Source organism: Argentina silus (assembly GCF_951799395.1).
Source record: "Argentina silus genome assembly, chromosome: 19".
Classification (NCBI taxonomy): domain Eukaryota; kingdom Metazoa; phylum Chordata; class Actinopteri; order Argentiniformes; family Argentinidae; genus Argentina; species Argentina silus.
The window spans coordinates 12,139,163-12,152,927 of record NC_139673.1 but is presented as its reverse complement, the minus strand read 5'-3'; the positions used below and the strand labels follow the sequence as shown (position 1 = coordinate 12,152,927).

General features: G+C 46.7%; 3 protein-coding genes across 4 annotated transcripts; 2 read left to right on the top strand and 1 right to left on the bottom strand.

The window, feature by feature from the left end:
* Positions 1-69: 69 nt before the first annotated feature.
* gtf2f2a (general transcription factor IIF, polypeptide 2a) lies at positions 70-4,156 on the top strand. Of its 2 annotated transcripts, XM_083691241.1 has the most exons (10): positions 70-235; positions 399-472; positions 620-638; positions 761-905; positions 1,124-1,135; positions 2,001-2,060; positions 2,421-2,502; positions 2,632-2,731; positions 2,859-3,002; positions 3,196-4,156. In XM_083691241.1, the coding sequence occupies exons 1-10, from the start codon at positions 170-172 to the stop codon at positions 3,334-3,336; spliced, it is 843 nt and encodes a 280-aa protein (XP_083547367.1). In that variant the 5' UTR covers positions 70-169; the 3' UTR covers positions 3,337-4,156. The 2 variants fall into 2 exon arrangements, with proteins under 2 accessions (XP_083547367.1, XP_083547368.1); XM_083691242.1 differs by lacking the exon at positions 1,124-1,135.
* Positions 4,157-5,353: 1,197 nt separating this feature from the next.
* LOC310819584 (claudin-like protein ZF-A9) lies at positions 5,354-6,228 on the top strand (the record flags this gene model as incomplete). The annotated part of the gene is made up of 2 exons (XM_083690889.1): positions 5,354-5,545; positions 5,785-6,228. The coding sequence occupies 2 exons, from the start codon at positions 5,354-5,356 to the stop codon at positions 6,226-6,228; spliced, it is 636 nt and encodes a 211-aa protein (XP_083547015.1).
* Positions 6,229-7,342: 1,114 nt separating this feature from the next.
* LOC310819583 (5-hydroxytryptamine receptor 1F-like) lies at positions 7,343-8,506 on the bottom strand (the record flags this gene model as incomplete). The annotated part of the gene is made up of 1 exon (XM_083690888.1): positions 7,343-8,506. The coding sequence occupies one exon, from the start codon at positions 8,504-8,506 to the stop codon at positions 7,343-7,345; it is 1,164 nt and encodes a 387-aa protein (XP_083547014.1).
* Positions 8,507-13,765: the final 5,259 nt, after the last annotated feature.

Genomic DNA, 13,765 nt, shown 5'->3' with positions numbered 1-13,765 from the left:
ACAGTAAAACGCGCATTTGGCCGCGCTCGTCCATTATGACACTGTTGAGCCACCATATCCTGCAACCGGTCCGCTCGGTTTACTGTGCCGTTTACCACACGCAGACAAAGAAATAACACACAACGAATTCTAATGGTAATTTACAACAGATAACCGCAAAGAGTTAACTATGTCCGAGAAAGGAGAGGTGGATTTAACCGGTGCCAAACAGAACACGGGTGTGTGGCTGGTAAAGGTAGGTTTGATGCTAAATCGGGATAGCTAGCTCTGGCTGTGTCTGCCTTCCTCCTCTACTTCATGCACAGACATGCCAATGAAACGGACCACCGTGATGTTGGTTTTGGCAGACGAGTATAACATTACTGTTCGATGTATTCACAATCGTTCTTTGCACGCAGGTGCCCAAATACCTGTCTCAGCAATGGGCTAAAGCATCAGGCAGGGGCGAAGTCGGAAAGCTCCGAATCGGCAAGTAAGTAATCTCGTTCCTAGACACTCACGCACAGTAAGTGACACCACCATGCATAAACCAGATGTCTAGCTAGTTTATAATCTTGCTGGAGAGATTGCATTTGACAGCTAGCCTAATGACACTTGTTTTCCTCCTCTCTTATTTTAGGAACCAAGGAAAAGCTGAGGTAATGATTACCGGCTATCAACTATGGCTTTGACGAAGTCTATTTTCATTATCAAACACAATATCCCAAATTGATATCTACTCAGACATTAGGTTGATGGTTGAATCGTTTTGACCCTACAGGTGTCGTTCACTTTGAATGAGGAGCTAACTGCGATCGACAGTATTGGGGATAAGCCAACCACGGTGCGTGCCCCCCGGGACCACCCGTTCACCATGCAGACCGTTGGAGGACAGACGCTGGCCGTTTTCACAGAAACCTCATCAGGTGGGTGGCCTAACGCCTGGCCGCGTATTTTTGGGTGAGGAGGGGGATGGAAGGAGAGCATAAAGGAGAAATGGCATCAATTCTACAGGTGCACTCGGGGTGAAGAAGAAACCAAAACGCAATGTTTGAGTCTCCTTCAGATTTCCCTGAGAAATACCTTTTGTCCTGATAAGTTTGATTGACTTGTTTTTGCGGTGTTGTGTTATCTCTCACTTCAGAACAGCCAAGGGGTAAGTCCTGTGTGTGTTTACCTTGTCTGGTGGAGGTGCTGACCCACTACAGTGTGCTGCTCGCTCTGTGTGATTGCTCTCTCTCTCTCTTACCCCCTCTCACTCTTTACCCTCTCCTCTCTCTCTCTCCACCATTCCTTCTCTCTCTGTCTACCTACCTCTCCCCCTCCCCTACCCCTCTACCATGCTGTCTCTCTACCTCTGATTTACCAATCAGGTATTTTTGGGGCTGATGTGGATCAGATGTGTTGCTTATTAACTCTTGTTGCCAGTAGGAGTGCTCTTATCTCCTCAGTAGATGCTCAGCTCCACTGTCGTCATCAGCATAGCTCAGTTGGAATGGATTTGCTGTGATTTGGAGCTTCTTAACATAAACAAAGCAAGCGAATGAATGAATCAATCAATCAATCAATACTCTGATCTTATTGGAGTTGCTCTGGTGGAATGGAATGGAGTGCCTCTGATTTGTGCATGGTCTTGCCACTTCTTCTAATGTGCACCTCCTGTGTTCTGATCGCAAAACCAGGTCTGTTGAGGGTCTGAGTGGGAGCTTGTCGTGGTGTGTGTCATTGTGTGTGGGTTTGAGCTCTGGGGCATCTGTTGGCCTGTGTGTGTGTGTGTGTGTGTGTGTGTGTGTGTGTGTGTGTGTGTGTGTGTGTGTGTGTGTGTTGCTGCCAGATGCATGGTGGAGACAGGATGTGGAGCAGCTTTGTGTGCGCTACGCTGCTGTGGAGGGGGAGGGAGGGGCTAAACCCTGGTGTGATGGTTCTTACTGTCCGACCCCTCCTTTTCCCTTCTTTCCTCTCCTCCCTCCCTTCCCTCCCTCCATCCATCCCTCCCTCCCTCCCTCCCTCCCTCCCTGTAGGCCAGTCAGAGGACAGATCTGATGGCACCAGCTCAGGTTCGGGGGCAGGGGCAGGCCCAGGTGAGTGTCCTCCGTCTCTTCCCCCACTGAGAGGTGTGGAGCCTGGGCAGCAGCTGGGGCCAGAGAGCCTCTGGTCCTGGAGCAGGCTGGAGGTGTATGTCAGCAGCATGTAGCTCCATCCTCGGGTGGACAGAGAGGCTGCCTTGCTGCAGTGAGCTCGGTTCTCACCAGCCTAACTAGATATGGTTTTTATCATGTTGTTGCTTTTGTGGAGTGTGCTTCAGTGAGGAGTTGTCCAATGAGGGAAAAGTGTACACACGTGTACACGCACACACACACACACACATTCGCTTGCATATATACACATTGATTCTTGCTTTTTGATATGGTGTTAGAGTTGTGTCTCTTCTCTTCCTAAAGACAAAATTGCGCTGGAGGGAGTGGTGGTGCAGAGAGCCGAGTGCAGACCAGCCGCCAGCGAGAACTACATGAAGCTGAAGAGGTGGGTATGCCATGACACACACACACACAGTCTCAATAGCAATGTAGCCAATCAGATGGATAGACTCAGGCTACACACACTCGCACACACACACACACATTGTGTGGTGTGGTTTCTTCTCTGTTGCAGGTTGCAGATCGAGGAGTCTTCCAAGCCCCAGCGACTGTCTCAGCAGCTAGACAAGCCTGTCACTTCCAACTACAAACCTGTGGCCAATCACTCGTATAACGTAAGGGTCAATCCCTCCCCCTTGCCTGGGATTCCAATTAGCTGTTAGAATCTCAATGTGCCTCTGATCATTGTGTGTGTGTGTGTGTGTGTGTGTGTGTGTGTGTGTGTGTGTGTGTGTACCACAGCTGGCGTATGAAAGGAAGAAAAAGGATGAGGGCAAGCGGGCGAGAGCTGACAAGCAGCAGGTGCTGGATATGCTGTTCTCTGCCTTTGAGAAGCATCAGTACTACAACATCAAAGACCTGGTGGACATTACTAAACAGCCTGTGGTACGTCTCTACGTCTGTCTCTATCTCCCAATGCTCCCACCCCTTTTCTCTCTTTCTTTCTGTCTCTCTAACCCTCTCTCCCAATGCCTCTCTCTCTCTCTCTCTCTCCCTCTCTTCCATTCTCTCTCAATGCAGTCAAGACATCACTAACTTTGTCCCCCCCCCCCCCCCCCCCCCCCCCAACACACACCAGATCTACCTGAAGGAGATTCTGCGTGACATTGGCACCTACAACGTCAAGGGAACCCACAAGAACACGTGGGAGCTGAGGCCTGAGTACAGACATTACCAGGGTGGGGAGGAGGAGAAGGACGACTACACTAGCCCGGTGTAGGGCACCACTGCTGGGGCTAGACCCTAGAAGTAGGCAGGAGTTCTCTCTGGCCCTGTCCACAAACAAGCCCTAGCCCCTTACTCCCTACACGGATCTGAAAGGATTGGATAGGTATACAACATTGTGTTCCAAAATTCCATCTAGCCTATCAAAGGGCAAAGTGGAGTTAATACCATTTTGCTTATACCTTTCCAATCCTTTCAAATCCACATAAGTGTGTAGGGAGAAGGGGCTAGCTTATGTTTCTAGACAGGGTCATTGGTTTTATATGGAGCTGGGCTTTTTAAACAGAAATGAAGCAGTCAAGCCACTGTCCTCTTCAGCAGCACAGGCCAATCAGGGCCTTACCTACTCTGGCACTGGCCAATCAGGGCCCAGTCGGACCAATCCCCTTGGATTCCTCCCCTCTACCAGAGATGAATGGATGACCCTCCCTGTGCTCTCTGTATGGGAGATGGGGGGGGTTTTACTGAAGGTTATCTGAATAATATTGTGTGTATATGAGATGCTGTGTGCAGTGTTCCTCAAAGAACTATACCAGGGGCATGTTTGTGTGTTTGGTTTTAACCTAGAAATGTAATGTTATAGAACTGACATGATTCCAATCTGAGAAGTACAAGAAGTCACACAACTGCCCTGTCTGTTAGTAGTAGATTTATCGCAAGATCCCGAACTCAACCTAGACTGTATTGGTTACTAGTAAGTAACCAATACAGGTATTCACCTTTTTAGGCATTACATTTTTAAAACTGTGGATTGGAACATGGAAGGGTCACTATGTACAAGTCCATTTATTTTCCATGTAATGACTGCTGGAATTAAAAAAATAATTGTTTGTTTTTTAAATTCTGACTTGACTGTTTTTTATATTGCATGCGTTTCTTCATGGAGGCCCACCCCAGCTAAACTTTACGATTTACTGCATATCCGTTCACTTTGTAGGCTATCTGTGTCTCATACAGCTGCTCTTTCATAAATGTCATGTGCTAGACATATCAAACCATAAACAAGCCTGAAACAACTATGAACAAGCCTATTATGATTACTCCACAGATTTATAGAGTCATATGTAGCCTACAAACAACTTAAGACATGATCATGGCAACATCCCTTCTGTGCTTCCCAAGGGAAAATAAATAAGACGTTCTATATTTCTGAACGATCAGTCATGCTGCTTTTTTTTATAGATATGTGCGCCGGGAAAGTTATAGGCCATTGCCAATTAGGCTAATTAATTGTGTCACTATCGTCTAACAAGACATTGGTTACACCTGGTGTATAAACACACGAGCTTATATAGCGTCATTGCGCAAACAGTTTATTTATTACTGATCAATATTTCCTAATATCATCTGAGCGGGTAGACTATTGTTGTGTACATGTCGCAACACTGAGCGTCGTGCACGGTGTTCCCGTACCTGTTGGAATAAATACATCTCCGATTTGTCAAAATACATAGATCTTGCTGATTGCCCGTGTGTTGAGGGTTAATTCCAAGGAGGAGGAGAAGCTCTAACAGGCTACTGAAAAAGGTGACATTCAGAATCAAACCCTCAGTCTTACTCTGCTCAATATGTGTAAAACATCATAAGTAGCCCTTGAGTGTGTGATCTTTGATGCCAATTTCTGTGCCTTGATCTTATCGCTTTTCTTCGTGGCTTCCTCCATAGAAATGTAATGAATGAATTGGATTTGTATGGCTTCCTCCTCGTCTCCGATCCTTCTTAGCATTATGGGTTCCAACCTCGAACTTATCTTCAATTGCAAGTTTCTAATTCTATGTGCATATCAAGGAGAAGAAGCCACCTTCGACTATTGATGCACCCCTAGTGTTCTCATACTTCATGTAAATTACTATTGAGTTTGTTACTCATTCTTCCAAATGAATTCACCGCCTGCTCTGACTGGGATTTGAACCTGCATCTGCAGTCTCCTGCTGTGTATTATAACCCTGCTGCAGTTGTACCCCCTATTCTGTTCTTCACCCCCAGGTGTGGTTCTAGCAGGCTGTGTGACCATGTCTGTGGGGCTGCAGGTACTGGGCATGGCGCTGGGGGTCCTGGGCTGGCTGGGAACTATTGTGGCCTGCGCCCTACCTCTGTGGAAAGTCTCAGCCTTCATTGGCAACAACATCATCACAGCTCAGATTTACTGGGAGGGCCTGTGGATGACCTGTGTGGTGCAGAGCACTGGACAAATGCAATGCAAGGTCAGAGTGGACCATTTACATGGCAATAGTGCCTTTCCAATTAAGGTGTCCATGTAACAAGTGAATCTCGGTTATATTTACTCAAAACAAACTTTAAAAAGACAATTTCAATAATGACTGGTCTGTTTTTGAAATACAAAATACCAACAAGTTTTCAAACCAAGAACCCTACACTATGTAGATAGTGTATCAGAAATGTAATTCATTGTCATTGAGGTAATGTGTCTCCTGTCTTCCAGGTCTATGACTCCATGCTTGCGCTGCCCCGTGAGCTACAGGCCTCTAGGGCCCTGCTCATCATCTCCCTACTGGTGGCTGTCATAGCAACGTTTGCCGCCATAGCTGGGGGGAAGTGCACCAACTGTCTGGCAGAGGGGTCCTCGGGCAAGGCCCGTGTTGCCATGGCAGCAGGGGTGTTCTTCCTGGTGGCAGGTGTGCTGGGCCTGGTCCCCCCCTGCTGGACTGCCCACAGGGTGATCACAGACTTCTACAGCCCTCTGGTCCACCAGGCTGTGAAACGGGAGCTGGGAGCGGCCATTTTTATCTGCTGGGCCTCTGCAGCCCTCATGGTCATCGGAGGGGGGCTGCTCTGCTCCTCCTGCCCCCAGAAGGTGGGTGGAAACATGGGTCAGTACAGGACGGCTCCACCCAATCCCCGTAAAGAGGGGAATACTTATGTCTGATGTCAGAGTAGCTCTGGTCCAGAATATGGCTTTGAATGATGACCTGTCTTATGTTTCCAATGAAATGTGACATTGTTTTATATATAAATATTTTATACAAATTGTTGGCATGCAACCACAACATTTTATTTATAAATAATAAACATATTTTATTCAAGCCTTGTGGGTAGGAGTCATTGAACACTAGGTGGGTGATTGTTCTTTTGGAGCAGTTGCAACATGAACCCACACGGTGGTGCTCTTGTGCCATGTCTCTGTTTTGGGTTCAAGTTCCTTGATATAACAGTTCACCTGAGACTGGATGTAAACTCATAAATCATTGAGACATTAAACTTTGTACAAAATAAAGATGTAGCCTGTCTGTTGGTCTGCCAATGAAGATTAGTGAAGTCTTGGTGTGTTAGGGGTATTTACAGGTACCTTCATTAGGCAGAGATTAGATCATACATTCAATGCACAATATCTAACTAACTCAACTTCATGACTATCATGCATGAATAAGTCACACGCGGACAGTTCCCTACTATCTCACCAGCACAACATAATGGCTAGAATTCAATACGTAGGTCTGAGATTGGGATCGGTCATAGAATAATCTAATTCCCAGACATTTCTGCCCAATATGCTCAGACTTGTGATGCATAGCCTCTGGCCCTTTCTCAATTGTTAAGCTTGATTCCTCCCCCATTCTTTACTCACATCCTACTCTCAATGTGTTGGAGGAGAACATCTTGGTTCCTCCCCTTAGGTAGTCTCCTTCAGTGCTTTTTTTTTTTTTTTTTTTGCAAGTGTAGGACGGAGGAGAGGAATCGAGTTTCTCACAATTGAGAATGGCTTTACCTTGCAGATTGGAATCATCAGTCATCCACAGCACTTCCCCCTCCAGTGCTTGCACACCATGCATTATAACTTAATGTGTGGTGTGCAAATTCACACCCACTGGCCGGGTTTCAGTCATTGTTATTCCTGGTGTATATGCACTGTGGGCAATAGCCTGAGGACGAGATTAGTCGTAGAATTATTCCATAGAATGTCCAGTAACACTTTAATCCATAGTGATCTCTACTCTCTTTATAAATAAGATAAAGGAACATGTCTCTATTTCCAATCTCTCTCAATGGTGAGTGCATCGCAGTAGTTTCTGGAAGGCCCTCTTGAAGTCCTGGTTGAAGATGGTGTATATGAGGGGGTTTATGAAGGAGTTGAGGTAACCCAGCCATGTCAGGAAGTCAGCCAGGCCAGCGGAGGCGCTGCAGGATGTGCAGGTGTTCACCACCACCTCCTTGAGGAAGAAGGGCAGCCAGCAGACCACGAAGGCCCCCAGGATGAGCCCCAGGGTGGTGGCCGCCTTCTTCTCCCTAGCCCCCGGAACTCTCATCCTCCGGTGGGCCTTCAGGGGGTGGGAAGGCACCCCTCCCCAGGGAACAGTGGTGGAGGTGGGGGTCATCGTGATGGAGGGTTCAGAGAAAGACTTCTCTGTGGGGCTCAGGGTGTCAGGGCTCAGGGGTAAGTCTCTGTTGGAGTTCTCTGCGGGCAACATGCGGCTGGACATTGTGCTGTTTCTGCCCAGCATCTGCCTGGCGCCCCTCCTGAAGCGCAGAGTCTCGGCAGCCCTGTAGATCTTGTAGTAGAGGATCAGGATGAGGCCCATGGGGATGTAGAAGGCCCCAAGGGTGGAGTAGACCGTCAATGCCACGTGGTCATGCTCTATGAGACAGGAGGAGTCCACCACCCCTCCCTCCACTTCCCTCTCTCCTTCGCCCCACTCAGACCACTCTGGGCTGCCCTGCCTCCTCCACACCAGCGGGGGCAGCGACACAAACATGGAAATCACCCAGACGGCGGCGATGGTGAGCAGGGCGCGGCGGCAGGTGCGTTTGCCGGCATAGGCCACGGCGTCGGTGATGGCGTGGTAGCGGTCGAGGGCGATGGCGGCCAGGTGGAGGATGGAACAGGTGCAGCAGGTGACGTCGACACCCAGCCACAGGTGACACGCGACTGGGCCCAGCGCCCAGGTCTCCTCTACGAAGTAGACAATACTGACGGGCATCACCAGGACAGCTACCAGGAGGTCTGTTACGGCCAGGGAGCAGATGAGATAATTGGCAGGGTGGTGGAGCTTGCGGGTGACAGTGATGGCGGTGATGACCAGGGAGTTGATGCTGGTGGTGGCTACAGCCAGCAGGGACAGGGTGAGGGTCAGCAGGATCTTACTGGGGTTGACCTTGGGGCCCTCAGGCCCGGGGTAGACCAAGGAGGAGCAGTTGGACAGATCCATTAGTCAGCCTGGGGATGTTCCTTCGAGCAGTGTGTTCTAACAGGGAAAACACAGTCAGTCAGTCACAATATTCACAGCCTCTTTGAAGCTTATATAAGAGATGCTCTGCTTGGTATCTTTAGGCGACACTCCCTGTACCCTGAACACTGTTAACTACAGCACTACTGTACTGCGTCGTATTTGAATGGGTCCCATTAAGTCCCATAATGTGTGCATCAACACCAGTCATTTCACAGGTTTTTATCACTCCATTGACATCACCAGTAGGCAGTAGGTGTCTACACAAGCAGAACATGTCACTGCTGTCGCCACAGACACGGTTCAGACGCCTGGCTCACTGGCAACCCTGCACAAATCCCTCATTACCATGGGGTGTAAGATTATATAACAGGAGAGCATAACATAACCCTCTGCACATCAGGGAAGTGGGAGATCACTCATATACCTCTCTCTCATCTCTCAGTTTGTTACCTGAGAGATATCTAGAATAATAACCTGATTTATTTCATTTTTGATTTTGTGTGTTTACTGTGTAGGTGGTGTGTTACCGGATTTTTTTCCTATAATGTGGTTATGCTTGTAGAGAATATAGTCTCTATGAAAGTCTCTCTAATGAACAGTTAGCAGTGGCTTGTGGGTACAGCTGAGCTGCAAGTTAATGTTTCACTCTCTGAGACAGTCTGACAGTTAAGCTGCATCAAATTGAATTTATTTTCCCAGAGTCGGTTGTTCCTCCTATATAGTTCCACAATATACAAGACGAGAGAATACTGTATGTGTCAGTTTGGAACAGTAGCTAGACAAACTGTCGTTATAATTTTGAGGTGAAGTATTCATGAAAATCTTATTATAACATGATAAACAAACAAACCATCTTTCGGGGTCTAACACATGTCTTCAAGTCTAACAACACAAGCAGAGAGATTCATTTACCATACAGGTAAAAACACAGGAGGAGAGAATGCATTTCACACCATTTGTCTTTTCACCCTGTCAATTATTCATAATTTCAGTCCCAGGGCATCCTGACCCTTCCACAATACACTGACTTCCTCCTCTCCTCTGAGAGACCAATGTGATTGGTTCTATAAGTCTTTGTGTATCTAATAGTCTTGGTTAGCTACTATCCCAGTAGTTCTGACCCCCTTAGGGTATTCTATTCTGCCTTCAATCACAAAGTGCTTGTTGCCTCTTTCGAAATTTTTATTTCTTTGTTCATCTTGTTTGCTCGACTTTCCAATGCATAATTCCAATACTAGTATCATCCCTCAGTGGTCACTGAAGTGGCCTCTAACAGTGAAGTATAAGACCAACTCTGGCCTTGAGAGCTCCACTCCTTCCCCCCAGAGAGACACCGAGAGCACTGTGAGTCACACATATACATGCTGCCTGGAGCTAGGGCTTCCTGAGGCTTGGGCTCGGGGCTCGAGGGCTGAGGAGGGGATAAAGGTGGATAGTGTACTCCTTCATGTGTTTCCCTACTTAACATAACACCTAATATTGCCACCTGTTGTGCTTTTACCATGTCACCACCCGCTGTGAGATCATCCCCCTCATGTGCCTCAGGCCTGCTGTCATCGCTCCTCTCTCTCTCTGCACACCAGTTAGTTACAGTAAATGCAGTGTGAAACACATGGTGCCAACGACCCCCCACTGATCTCCTCGATACTCACCACCAGACCCAGACTGACTGGCTGGCTGACTGACAGCTGAATTCAAGATACAGTATGTTGGGTTTGTATTGGTTGAAAAGGAGTAACAGCTAAAAGTGGTCTTAATAATTGGATAGGAAACCAATATAAAACGGCAAATGAGGAAACTTCAACCAACAAGATAAAACAAGACTTCAAGATTAATGAGAAAACCCTTGTTTTAATTAAAACATTGGTGATAATTGTGATTTGTGGATAGTGTAGGTCTAACTAATAAGGCTGCCGAACAAGTAATTCTCTTGGCAATTTGTTAATTAGCTAGATAATTAGTATATGCTATACACACAGTTCCTTTACTCCGATACTACAATGCAGACCTTTGATTAAAACTTCAAAATTAGTTTGTAACAACTTACACATTACTCACAAGGCACCAGACACTGAGAATGATGAATGTGCTTATAATTACATCATCGGTCCCTGAGGTCCTTTTTCTACAGTATCCACACTAGCCAGTGTAGCAGTGGTGATTTGGAATCACACTCTTGACGGGCAGCCCTGCCTGACCACATATGTAATGTCATAGGAAAAGCAATTAACCTCTCTTTCTTTCTCTTTCTCTCTCTCTCTCTCTCTCTCTCTCTCTCTCACACACACACACACACACACACACACACAAGTTGGACTGTTCTCCCTCTCCATGCCGACTGCTATTAGTTTGAAGGTGTTTGAACACCAGGCAGCCATCAGAAAATTTAGTGTATTACATGTGGTGCTACAATAGTGAGAGAGAAAAAATCTTAAGAATATGTCAGTAAGAGATTAAAGTAGATACTGTAGTTTCATAGCCTACACCAGGGGCATTAGCTATGAATTGCCTTTCATATTTTCTCCTGTCTATCTGAGAGAATGTTTTACATTTTCGAATAAGGCAGTAGCCTATAGGAGAAATGTTCAATATAATAAGAGCTTAATCAGTGAGATGCCTGGAGTTAACTCGCAGTAACTTGCAGCTGAGATGCGGTCACTCACCTGTTTTTCGTTATTCAGTTTATGGTCAAATATGGGAATTACCCGTCTACGGTCTTGTCTTCTGTCTTTGTTGATGTTTGACTCGTAAACCGGTTGAATCAATTTAGCAATTTTGTTCTGCTCGAACAGCAGATGGATAGGCGCGGTGAGAGAAGCGACACACAGAGAAGAGAATGACATACACGCATCCCTATCCCTCCGTGCGTCTAGAGGGCGTCCCTTGCCGTGCCATGGCCTTTACTGTCCGTCAAGGAACGCCCCTTTGTCTGATCTCATAGGCTCCTTCGTGTTGCATTTGCTTGAAAAGTGAAATGTTTTTTTTTGTTCACCTGCTCTCGCCGCACCGTAGAACTATCCTAGTGTTATCCCCCTCCAAAAAAAAAAAAAAAATCAAACTTTGACCAACTTCTGTGACAGCAGCCAAGGTTATGTAACAGCACAGATAGGCAAGTGAAGAGGAGGGATTCTGTACCAACAATCAGGAGCACGTCAATCATATGTGTGTTGACCCTACTGTAGACTATACTTATCCCTGCTACCATGCACTGCTGTCTGTGCTGATGGTGCTCCGCCTCCAGAATCAAAATGACCATGTCATTCATACAGTAATGATGCCTGGGGAACCTGTGGGAATACAATGAGAAGAGTATGAAGCAGGGAGACATTATATGCAGTGGGGGCATAGGGCATAGTTCTGTCTCGTTAGTAGACACAGTCTCCATGGGAGAGTGGAGGGGGGGAGGAGAGGAGAGGAGAGGAGAGGAGAGGAGAGGAGAGGAGAGGAGAGGAGAGGAGAGGAAAGGAAAGGAAAGAAGAGGAGAGGAAAGGAAAGGAAAGGAGAGGAAAGGAAAAGAGAGGAGAGGAAAGGAAAGGAAAGAAGAGGAGAGGGTAAGGAGAAGAGTTTGTCCCTAGGAGACAGTTGGAAAGGACTCACCAGTCTGGTCTGTAATTGTGGTGGACACTATCCAGGCAACCCAGCCAGCAGGCAGCACATGAGAAGTGTTTTGTTGATGAGATGATGATGTCCTCAACAGTGTCAACAGGTGTTAGAATTCATATTCTGATGAAGTCATCTCTAAATCTGTCAGGACCCATCAGCCTGGTTGGTGATAAGGTTTTGACCAGTCGTAATTCTCCAGCCTCTTGAAGCATGATCATGTCGAGAATAACAAATATTAATCAAGTCAATAGTCCTTATGGTAGAATTATTGTAAACTTAATATTCAGTGGTGGAAAATGGTGTGTGTGAGAGAGAGAGAGAGAGAGCAATTCAATGTGTGACAAAACAATGAATTGCATGAGTAACCAATTTGGTTAATGTGAACGATGCTCAAGGGATCATTCACATCAGCATAGCCTTGATACAGCTCATCACAACCTGACAGTCTGAAAAAGAGAGACTATGTGCTACAGAACATTGAACAGTCGAGAATTCATCTGAATATATTTTGCGGAGCAAAAAGCGTCCTGATTTACATAGAAATAAGGTTTTTTAGTCCCATTGTTAAAGGAGACATTCTGCGCACAGGAGAGTTTTGGTGAGAATTGCTCACAGGAGACATACGCTCCTGACATGCTGTTCTACATTTGTGATTCAAGCAGGGAACATTATGCATTTTGGTGTTGACATCATTTTATTGACAGAATCAGTTCACGTAATGTATTTATTTATTCTACCTACTCAAAAACCGGTAACATACACACACACACACACACACACACACACACACATACACACACACACACTCTCACACATGCATATACTGTATGTGAGCTGGTTCCACATCGGACCTGACTCATAACACCACAAGGAAAGCAGCGGGGTGGGTGGTGCCTTTAGAGAGCAGAGCCTCGGGTCACTGCACCACTTTCAAAACAGGCGCAGTGCTCGGTGATCAGTGCCAAAACGGACACACGCACACATCCTGTCTGCTCAACCAGGGGAAGGAATTCAGGTTCATGTGTGGATGAGTGTCTCTCCCATTTCAGACGATGCAGACAGTCAACAAGAAGATGGTTCCTCAGAAGACCCTACAGACGATGCAGAACTTCCAGAAAGAGAACATGAAGATGGAGATGACAGAAGAAATGAGTGTGTGTGTGTGTGTGTGTGTGTGTGTGTGTGTGTGTGTGTGTGTGTGTGTGTTTTATACACTGGTTAGATCCCACTTTAGTCTCTCCTGGGCTTCACTGCATAGTGTGTCTGAGGAGGCGAGTGAAGTCAAGCAGTTAGCCCTCCAGCTTATGTCAAATCCTCCCCTGCTTGCTTTGTCTATCGATGTTGGTAGAACTCTCATTTCCCATGTCTCTGTCTGTTTGTCTGTGTCTATCTATCTGTCTGTCTGTCTGTCTGTCTGTCTGTCAGTGTTCTCTCCCTCCTTCCCTGGCACTGTTTTGGAGTCACAGTATGTGGTGTGGATCTGGGCCAGAGCGTGAAGGGGAGGTGCCGCCTTGGAGGCCTATAAGGCTTTTTATCTCTCTGCACAGACCACAGTCCACATGGGAGAGCAGAGGAGAAGGAGGGGAGGAGGAGAGGAGGAGAGGAGAAGAGAAGACAAGAGAAGAGAAGAGAAGA

What these genes read in the sequence shown, in the direction of transcription:
- gtf2f2a (XM_083691241.1), top strand. Translation starts at nt 170, where the DNA reads ATGTCCGAGAAAGGAGAGGTGGATTTAACCGGTGCCAAACAGAACACG. An exon ending in CGGGTGTGTGGCTGGTAAAG is followed by an intron (nt 236 to 398) that starts GTAGGTTTGATG and finishes CTTTGCACGCAG; the next exon opens with GTGCCCAAATACCTGTCTCA. An exon ending in GGGGGCAGGGGCAGGCCCAG is followed by an intron (nt 2,061 to 2,420) that starts GTGAGTGTCCTC and finishes CTCTTCCTAAAG; the next exon opens with ACAAAATTGCGCTGGAGGGA.